At 43.4% G+C, this 11078-nt stretch overlaps 1 protein-coding gene across 1 annotated transcript; it reads right to left on the reverse strand.

The window, feature by feature from the left end:
* Positions 1–1654: 1654 nt before the first annotated feature.
* Positions 1655–6954, reverse strand: LOC106565985 (integrin beta-1-binding protein 1). The gene is made up of 4 exons (XM_082957137.1): positions 6800–6954; positions 4169–4275; positions 3846–3981; positions 1655–3041 (listed from the first exon to the last, which is right to left on the reverse strand). The coding sequence occupies exons 1-4, from the start codon at positions 6863–6865 to the stop codon at positions 3021–3023; spliced, it is 330 nt and encodes a 109-aa protein (XP_082813263.1). The 5' UTR covers positions 6866–6954; the 3' UTR covers positions 1655–3020.
* Positions 6955–11078: the final 4124 nt, after the last annotated feature.

Below are 11078 nucleotides of genomic sequence, written 5' to 3' on the forward strand. Positions count from 1 at the left end.
CCGAACATTACCTTTACGGTTAACGCTGCATATGTTGGCTTAATTGGAACTAGGAAACTCATATTTCCAACATGCTAACTGGTTATAGTTATACACGTGTCACATTCAACCAGTTAGCAAGTTGGACATTTTTGAGTTTCCCATTTCTAGCATGTGAACGCGACATTAGAGTCAGATCAAAAGGAATACTGTATATAACACAGGAGGCTGTTGAGGGGAGGACTGCTCATAATAATGGTTGGAATGGTATTAAAACCATGTGTTTGATACCATTACATTTATTCTGTTCCAGCCATTACTGAGAGCCCGTCCTCCCCAATTAAGGTACCACCGGCCGCCTGTGGTCTACATATACCAGCCACAACATTACAGAGCTAGGTTACTCTTTATAGACTTAGGCCGGGATTCAATCTGATCGCGGGTTATAAGCATTGCAGCTTTAGAGACTATTTACGACTAGCAAGTGAACGCTGCATAACACCAGGGTCATTTGGTACCTCATGGTCATTCCTACACAAATAAACACAGAGCCTGGCTAGATGCTTCATAAACTTGGAGGACCCAGAGTTGGGAAGGAAGCATGCATCCCATAAGTCAGTCAGAGAATGACGGGAATACTGAAATACCAGGCAGTCTAGCCACAAACTGAACTGTTTTAAAGGATAAAAAGGGAATCGAATAAAATACATTTTCATTAATTATTCAATATTAACTGATCCAATCCCATCGGGACCAAGGGAGTATAGGAGAGGGATGAGAGGCACAAACACTTATGTCCTGCTACCACCCCTTTGGTGTATATAGGGAGGGGGTAAGAGGGTCTACAGCATATTTATGATGGTCATAGTGACTGGTGTACCATGGTTACCACTTTCCCCCTTTTATAAAGGAGGTCAATGGAGTCTCTGGATGCTGTACATTTTAGTCATTTAGCAGATGCTCTTATCCAGAGTGACTTACAGTAGTGAATACATACATTTCATTTCATGCATTTGTTTTTGTACTGGCCCCCAGTGGGAATCGAACCCACAACCCTGGCGTTGCATACACCATGCTGGCGTTGCAAACACCATGCTCTACCAACTGAGCCACAGGGAAGACATCGGAGACCTAGATTTCAAACAGCCACATCCTTTCCAAGTCCAGCCATGACGGAGACATGCACTGAGGTCCCTGTACTGTGGAATGTATTTACATGAAATAAGATTAAGTTACTCATGATGGTCAACTGACAGGTGGATGGTGTGTGTGAGGTGTTGCAGAGCATGCTGGGTAAGTCATGTGACCCACTGGCGTAGCACGCAACGCCCGCAAAGGGGGCGTTGGGCCCCCAGATAGCATATGAACACGTCACATGCCATTTCAAAAACATTAAGAATTACAAGAAATTTAAAACGGCAATATTTTCTCTCAGCCTCATGGCAAAATAGGAAATTAGTTTAGGGATTCTTGAAAGTCGGGACGATCCTTGTCCAGCAGGGAAACTTTTTGGCTCAACGTCTGAAAATGCCCTGGTCTGGAGCAAAGGATCCCAATTTTAAACTAAAAAAAAAAAAAAATGGCAATAATTTAATGAAAAATGATCTTATGTAGTTTCTTGCACTAGCCCTATGTGGCTTTAAAGAATATTTCTCTAAAAGATGTGTCCGGAGATTTGGTCAACTCAGTCAGATTTGTCTAAAATCCTAAGCAGGGTCATCTATACCATAAGGACCCCTTATTCATGTCCTCATTACATGTAGTGCAACAAGACCATTAATGGTCTGTAAAGTTCACTTTTTATAGATTTAAACAACATTGAAATCACCATGGCAACAACCATGAACTGTCAGTGCCATCTGCCTGATAGGATATTCATTTTGGTTCAAATATGTTACATTTAATTAGGTTTTAGAGCTTTATAAAGCAACTGAGGAGAAACTAAATTGCTACTGTGTATACCACTTGAATGAAGTACAAAAATAAACATTTTGTCAACTCCCATCTGATTTGTGTCTGATGTCAACAGAGTGCTGAAAGATATGACAGGAATGTTGTTCTTATTGGGGATTTTCCATTTTCCAGATTTTACAAATGTTTTATATTTAACTTTTATTTTTAGAGGCAAAAATATGTCTGTTTTGAGTATCAGTTAACAAGCCACTGACGGACTTGACAACTCTGTCACTGATGGCTAACGCCCTTAAGATAAATTTTTTGTTGTTGTCAATATTCTAACAAAAATATTTCACTACTTTGCAACATATGCTTAAACATTTGAAGTAATTGCTATGCTAGACCTAAGGGATAATGTTTGCTTCATAAATGTTGTTTAATGTCCTAAATGTAGAAAAACATGCCAAAATGCTAACTAAATTAGCCCTGGAGCATTATATAGTGCTATAAAACAAAACAAAAAGAAATTTGGAGATTTGTATTACAAATTTGAATAATCAAATGTTAGAATTAAACAATCAGGGCCTTTAAACACTTGTTGGATAATAATTGTAAAAGTGAAATGCCATGTATGGTGTCTGACAGAGTTGACATAAATCCAGTTAGTTGCATTTTATGAAAACATGTTTTTTTTTTTAAATAGGTTGTTCCTTTACATGGTGTGATAGCTGATACTTTGGTCTATCAAAAATATATATTTAAGAAAGTTGAGATGGTCCCATCTTTCAAGAATCCCTGAGCTCTAAAACAGCTACATTTTCTCTTAGCCTCATGGCAAAATCTGTTAAATAGCATGAGATTAGCTATACATCTGCACATTTTTCTCTTTGTCCCATGGCTGGGGTTGGGCGGGAGCCTTGCTTGGACCTTGCGGGGGGCCCCCACAAAACTGCGCTACGCCACTGATGTGACCCTGCTGTAAACTATGGTTTCCAGGCTCCCGACTGCTTCATGGTGTTGCCTGTCTCCACCACGTTGACGAGGGCAACTTCTGGGCTACCCATCTCCATCATGTCCCTTAGGGAAACTGCTCTTCAGGACTTCTCTGATGTCAGCACACAGTCGAAGGAGGCGGACAACACCTTTCACATGGCCTGGCCTTGTTCCTGCACAGAGACAGGGAAAGGAGAAGGGAAATCGACTTCTTATGAAAAACTGTCATTTAGCATTTCAGTCACTCAAATTTCTATCATTAACATTTCAGTCATTCAGCATTTTAGAGAATAACATTTCAGTAATTGGCTTAATGGGAAACTTAATAAAAGAACTTTCAGTCAGTTGGCAGATGAGTTTATCCACTGACTGATGCTGACAGTCGGCCATTATGAAAACAACTTGTCTGTCTGGGCCATTGAGGCCCGCGTCCTCAGTCTCCTGCTATATGAATGGATAAGAAGAGACACACAGGAAGACTGTTGCACACATGATAAACAATTATCTTGCACAGCATTGCCTTCAGTTTGCTACAAACTGGCAGTTGTATGATAAGCTAGAGAGGACCAGAGTTTGTGTGGACCCCAGAATATTGCCATGAGATGTATTGATATGAGACAGTGATATAATGGTAAAAAAACACGTGGATAATCGCTGATCGCCATTCATGGTAAATAAAGTTAATGGTAAATAAAGTTAAGCTCCCTATTCTTTCAATGCATTTTTCCGCCAAACGTAGGTAAACGCTTGTGCAAAATTAAAAAGGTGCGTAAACTGTGTTTTCACGCGTTTACTCTCAACTACACCACTGGTCGTAGTACAGACTGTATGCTGGATGGTCCGTCTGTTACACACACACACACACACACACACACACACACACACACACACACACACACACACACACACACACACACACACACACACACACACACACACACACACACACACACACACACACACACACACACACACACCATGCTGCTCCACTGGTACACCCAGATGCTACACTCCTGCTGCTTGGCGTCGGTGGTCTTGAGATCCAGCAGGTTCTTCCCAGACCCCAGGCCGTCATCATAACACAGCATCCTCACAATCAGGTAGAGAGGGTGGCTCTGCAGAATGCAGATCCACAACAATAATACACATTACAAACATCATCGTAACACAGACAGACAATCAGGTAGAGAGGGTGGTGCTGGAGAAGCGTCCAACATAGGAAACGTTGCAACAATATGTTCCAACTAGAAAGGTCAACCTTTCAGTAGAAAATGTTGCGGCACGCTAGAGAATTTATGACATGGACTCAATCACAGACTGATCCATGGAGGCCACGTTGACTCCATACTTGGACACTCCCAGTACCATCTCCTCATCTTTAGGTACAAACGGCAGCTTTCTATCTCGCTTTGGAAGGAACACACAATGTTCATGTATAGTGACTTGTCATGGAGGACACAGAGGCTGCCTCTGCCTCACATCCCTATAACATTCATCTCCATCACCATAATCAAACTGAGTGGTTATAGTTATTATACATTCATTCATTGGTCTCCACTGCACTGCATGTGGATCCTGTTGGGGTGAGTGATTCGGGGCTAGCCATTGTAAGTTCAGAGTCATTATATGTTAGATTTTTTTCTTGTGCATTTTGCTATTTGCCTCATGACTCCTGCATACTTTGTTGACTATGAACTTGCTTAACCCAACCGTGGGACAGTGTATGTTTGTTCCCACACTCGGGACTCTGACTCTCTATTGGTTACACAGACTCTTGGCCTTCCATCCTATTCTCTTGCCGGCTGTGTATTCATGTTACCTGATGAAATTTCTGTACAATATGATCTTGTTGCCATCTGACGCACATTCAGATGTCATAAATCAGCACTGCAGAGCTCTCCCTGTCCTCTGCCATGCCTTGATTGTATTACTGTTGATGATATCTGGAAATGTGCATGTACACCCTGGCCCATCTACTGTTGCTAACCCCAATTCTGACTTGTGCTCTGATATCTGCTTCACTGATTTCTGCTCTCGTAAAAGCCTGGGTTTTCTGCACATTAACACTAGAAGCTTATTACCTAAAATGGATCAATTGAAAGTGTGGGTTCACAGTTCCAATCCAGATGTGTTTGTCATTACTGAGACGTGGTTAAGGAAGAGCGTTTTGAATACTGATGTTAACCTTTCTGGTTATAACCTTTTTCTGCAAGACAGATCTTCCAAAGGTAGTGGAGTGGCAATCTTTATCAAGGATCACCTTCAGTGCTCGGTTGTCTACACCAAGTTTGTCCCCAAACAATTTGATTTGCTGGTTTTAAGCATTAAACGTTCAAGTAGCTCTTTGTTGACTGTTGCTGGGTGTTATCATCCAGCACTGGACTGTACCCTACCTGCCCTAAACTCTCTCCTGGTCCCTTACACTAAGTCTGAATTTGTCCTGCTAGGTGACCTAAACTGGGACAGAATGCCCCTCCTCCCACAGGTGTTATTACTACCTCTGAGGGTTTAGAGCTTGAGGTAGTCACCTCATACAAGTACTTGGGAGTATGGATAGACAGTACACTGTCCTTCTCTCAGCACATATCAAAGCTGCAAGCTAAAGTTACATCTAGACTTGGTTTCCTCTATCGTAATCGCTCCTCTTTTACCCCAGCTACCAAACTAACCCTGATTCAGGTGACCATCCTACCCATGCTAGATTACGGAGACATCATTTATAGATCGGCAGGTAAGGGTGCTCTCGAGCGGCTTTACCATTCGGCCATCAGATTTGCCACCAATGCTTATAGGACACATCAATGCACTCTATACTACTCTGTAAACTGGTAATCTGTGTATACCCGTCACAAGACCCACTGGTTGATGCTTATTTATAAAACCCTCTTAGGCCTCACTCCCCCCTATCTGAGATATCTACTGCAGCCCTCATCCTCCACATACAACACCCGTTCTACCAGTCACGCACATCCCTGGGTCGCTCCTCTTTTCAGTTCACTGCAACACTCAAACTGTACCGTTTTATGTCCATCTCTTCATTCAAAGACTCACTCATGGGCACTTTACTGACAGTTGTGGCTGCTTTGTGTAATGTGTTGTTGTCTCTACCTTCTTGCCCTTTTTGCTGTTGTCTGTGCCCAATAATGTTTGTACCATGTAGAAAGAGGAGGAAGGGAAGCGCTACTGAGGTACACAATAGTACATTTTGGTAGACAGAAGGTGCTCTTTGGTAAAAGGGGTGAATTGGTCACTCTTCTGTGAAGGCTTTTCACTAGATGTTGGAACATTGCGTAATGTATTGTTGTCTCTACCTTCTTGCCCTTTGTGCTGTTGTCTGTGCCCAATAATGTTTGTACCATGTTTTGTGCTGCTACCATGTTGTGCTGCTGCCATATTGTGTTGCTACCATGTTGTTGTCATGTTTTTATGTGTTGCTGCCATGCTATGTTGTTGTCTAGGTCTCTCTTTATGTAGTGTTGTCTCTCTTATCGTGATGTGTGTTCTTTTTTTTAACCCCCGTCCCCGCAGGGGGCCTTTTGGTAAGCCTTCATTGTAAATAAGAATTTGTTCTTAACTGACTTGTGTAGTTAAATAAAGGTTAAATTAAAAAATATATATTAAAAAAAATGCTAAGCTAGTTTATGAATCTCACTCCACAGCAGCAAACTCATAAAGTAATTGTGCACCGCCCTATGGGACTCCCAATCACGGCCGGTTGTGATACAGCCTGGAATCGAACCACAGTCTGTAGTGACACCTCTAGCACTGAGATGCATTGCCTTAGACCACTGCGCCACTCGGGAGCCCAACATCTAACCAGTCTTCAGATCAACTAAAGGGCGTCAACTAGGGCTGATGGAAGGTGAAAATCCACATTTTGGGGGTTTAGAATGTAGCCCAGGACAGTGTAATGTATTGTATAATTATCCACCTTGCTCTTGGTACTGATCTTACTGCTTTGGGAGCTGCTGCGATGCTTTTTGACCTTCCGGAACATTGTTCACCATGACGCCAGCACTCCTCCAGCCCCCCAGCACCGTTTGGTGAAGACAAGGACATTTTGAATAGTTGGGGCAGCAGGTAGCCTAGTGATTAGAGTGTTGGGCCAGTAACCAAAAAGTTGCTTGATCAAATCCCCGAGCTGACAAGGTATAAATCTATGGGACTTCCAATCACGGCCAGTTGTGATACAGCCTGGAATTGAACCAGGGTCTCTAGGCCACTTGGAAGCCCCAGTACACAGGGCAAGTAAAGTGAGTTGGCTTGTGGTCTTCAGAGAATGAGATGAACCCATCCACTTAGAATATAAATTGTGAAGGCAGTGATACATGTATTACTAAGTTATTAGGAGAACAACAGCTGCCACAAAGTGAAAGTAAACTATTTAATTACTGCATACTAGCACTCCCATCACAACTCAAGAACTTTGTCCAACTTATTCAGAGGCTATGGCACACGCGCACTTTCTCTTGATCCACTAGGCTGCGCGCCTGAGCCTGAAATTACGTCTGGAGTCGGCTGGGACTCAATGAAAGACCATTTTCAATTGCCAAACTTTGTCAATGAATGCCATGTGTAACGGAAACCCGTTGCTAGGATAAACAATTTACCCCACCCACACCCGTATCGACATATATCTGCTCAAGCTCAAAAAGGTTGAACTTGTCGTGTATTTTTACAGAACGTGGCAAACTGGAGCACTAGGCACAAATACACACGACATACCTCCGTTTGGAACTTGTTCTATGCTGCTGGGCTGGCTGGTCAGTTATGGCTATTTTGGGTTGTTGTTCATCAAAGGAGCAGGGCCGGGGTTCTTTCTGTGTAGGCAAGACTCGCATAGACATTTCACTTCATTTGCAGCTCCACCCAACACCACTTTAAAGGGGAAGCAACTTAGTTAGTTGTATCAATATTTGACACAAAGCATCAACATGAATGGATACACCAACACGAGTCTATAGTGTGACGCTGCTTTTTATAGTGATTGAATTGAGCGCTAAAACGAAAACGTCTAATAAGCGAATGTATGTCCAGTAACTATCAATCAATATACAAAAACGTTTTGAACGTTGAGCAAACAATTTAATTATGTCGGAACAAATTATGGGATGGTTTTCTTTCTCTGTGATGCTCTTATCATAGAGGTGCAGGGCAAGAGGTCGGTATTATGGGGGTTATTACCACTTGCCATTCAAAGGATGTCCAGATGTAGTATGTTTTGCAATTAAATTAAAACTTGGTGTATAAGTAGTGTACCTGCAATTGTGCCACAAAAGTACTATGCAATCATGGGACGGTTTTCCTTCCCAGTAATGCTCTTATCATAGAGGTGCAGGGCTGGAGGTGCGCATTCAAAGGGAGGCAAATCATGGTAGGTTTTTGTGGCCCTTTTAAGCATTTAACATTTTTCCATCTGAACATGTATGTTTTGTAAAGTGGGTAGCACTATAGTGGGTAAAGTGGGTAGCACTATAGGCTAACACTTGCAGGTATAATGCTTTACAACCTGTTGCATGTTTTGTGACCCTATGACCCTACTACGTGCTACTGGGTCAGCTGAGACACCTCACAGGAGATGTAGAGGAGTTGGATACTACAGAAAAGATACATTTACATTTTTGTCATTTAGCAGATGCTCTTATCCAGAACAGTTAGTGCATTCATCTTAAGATAGCTAGGTGGGACAACCACATATCACAGTCATAGTAAGTACATTTTGTCTCAATAAAGTAGCTATCAGCAAAGTCAGAGCTTTTTTTTTGGGGGGGGGGGGGGGGGTAATTTAAAGTGTGAGTGTTAATTCTCGAAAAGCATTGTTTTGTTTTTTCTTCAGATACATGACACTGGTGCATGAGGTTGGCATGGTAATGGTGGAGGTAAACAGACATTCTTTTGCAATCTGGGTCTTGTACATTAGGCACCAAACGGAAGAAAATGGACTGAAACATAGAGGGATTACCTTTTCTGTTGCAAATATGACGGGACCTCCAACACAACAGTAGTGATTGCATCATCATACATGTCATAACGGGTTGGCAATCCACTAATAGATGACATAGAAACATGGATGAAAAACTGCCGTTTCTCAACAATCTCACACATCACAGTTGTTCACTGGGCCATAAATCTCCTCCAGCAGGTGTCATTGTTTTGTTTCTCTCGCTCATCAAGCGAGGAGTTTTTGTATGGAGGTCAATGAGAGAGTGTCGGAATTGGTCAACAATATATACTGCTCAAAAAAATAAAGGGAACACTTAAACAACACATCTTAGATCTGCATGAAAGAAATAATCTTATTAAATACTTTTTTCTTTACATAGTTGAATGTGCTGACAACAAAATCACACAAAAATAATCAATGGAAATCCAATTTATCAACCCATGGAGGTCTGGATTTGGAGTCACTCAAAATTAAAGTGGAAAACCACACTACAGGCTGATCCAACTTTGATGTAATGTCCTTAAAACAAGTCAAAATGAGGCTCAGTAGTGTGTGTGGCCTCCACGTGCCTGTATGACCTCCCTACAACGCCTGGGCATGCTCCTGATGAGGTGGCGGATGGTCTCCTGAGGGATCTCCTCCCAGACCTGGACTAAAGCATCCGCCAACTCCTGGACAGTCTGTGGTGCAACGTGGCGTTGGTGGATGGAGCGAGACATGATGTCCCAGATGTGCTCAATTGGATTCAGGTCTGGGGAACGGGCGGGCCAGTCCATAGCATCAATGCCTTCCTCTTGCAGGAACTGCTGACACACTCCAGCCACATGAGGTCTAGCATAGTCTTGCATTAGGAGGAACCCAGGGCCAACCGCACCAGCATATGGTCTCACAAGGGGTCTGAGGATCTCATCTCGGTACCTAATGGCAGTCAGGCTACCTCTGGCGAGCACATGGAGGGCTGTGCGGCCCCCCAAAGAAATGCCACCCCACACCATGACTGACCCACCGCCAAACCGGTCATGCTGGAGGATGTTGCAGGCAGCAGAACGTTCTCCACGGCGTCTCAAGACTCTGTCACGTCTGTCACGTGCTCAGTGTGAACCTGCTTTCATCTGTGAAGAGCAAAGGGCGCCAGTGGCAAATTTGCCAATCTTGGTGTTCTCTGGCAAATGCCAAACGTCCTGCACGGTGTTGGGCTTTAAGCACAACCCCCACCTGTGGACATCGGGCCCTCATACCACCCTCATGGAGTCTGTTTCTGACCGTTTGAGCAGACACATGCACATTTGTGGCCTGCTGGAGGTCATTTTGCAGGGCTCTGGCAGTGCTTCTCCTGCTCCTCCTTGCACAAAGGCGGAGGTAGCGGTCCTGCTGCTGGGTTGTTGCCCTCCTACGGCCTCCTCCACGTCTCCTGATGTACTGGCCTGTCTCCTGGTAGCGCCTCCATGCTCTGGACACTACGCTGACAGACACAGCAAACCTTCTTGCCACAGCTCGCATTGATGTGCCATCCTGGATGAGCTGCACTAACTGAGCCACTTGTGTGGGTTGTAGACTCCGTCTCATGCTACCACTAGAGTGAAAGCACCGCCAGCATTCAAAAGTGACCAAAACATCAGCCAGGAAGCATAGGAACTGAGAAGTGGTCTGTGGTCCCCACCTGCAGAACCACTCCTTTATTGGGGGTGTCTTGCTAATTGCCTATAATTTCCACCTGTTGTCTATTCCATTCGCACAAAAGCATGTGAAATTTATTGTCAATCAGTGTTGCTTCCTAAGTGGACAGTTTGATTTCACAGAAGTGTGATTGACTTGGAGTTACATTGTGTTGTTTAAGTGTTCCCTTTATTTTTTTGAGCAGTGTATATGAACTCAGCAAAAAAAGAAACGTCCTCTCACTGTCAACTGCGTTTATTTTCAGCAAACTTAACATGTGTAAATATTTGTATGAACATAACAAGATTCAACAACTGAGACATAAACTGAACAAGTTCCACAGACATGTGACTAACATAAATGGAATAATGTGTCCCTGAACAAAGGGGGGGTCAAAATCAAAAGTAACAGTTAGTATCTGGTGTGGCCACCAGCTGCATTAAGTACTGCAGTGCATCTCCTCCTCATGGACTGCACCAGATTTGCCAGTTCTTGCTGTGAGATGTTACCCCACTATTCCACCAAGGCACCTGCAAGTTCCTGGACATTTCTAGGGGGAATGGCCCTAGCCCTCACCCTCCGATCCAACAGGTCCCAGACGTGCTCAATG

The sequence above is a fragment of the Salmo salar genome, chromosome 01 (genome assembly GCF_965601325.2).
Source record: "Salmo salar chromosome 01, fSalSal1, whole genome shotgun sequence".
Taxonomy (NCBI): domain Eukaryota; kingdom Metazoa; phylum Chordata; class Actinopteri; order Salmoniformes; family Salmonidae; genus Salmo; species Salmo salar.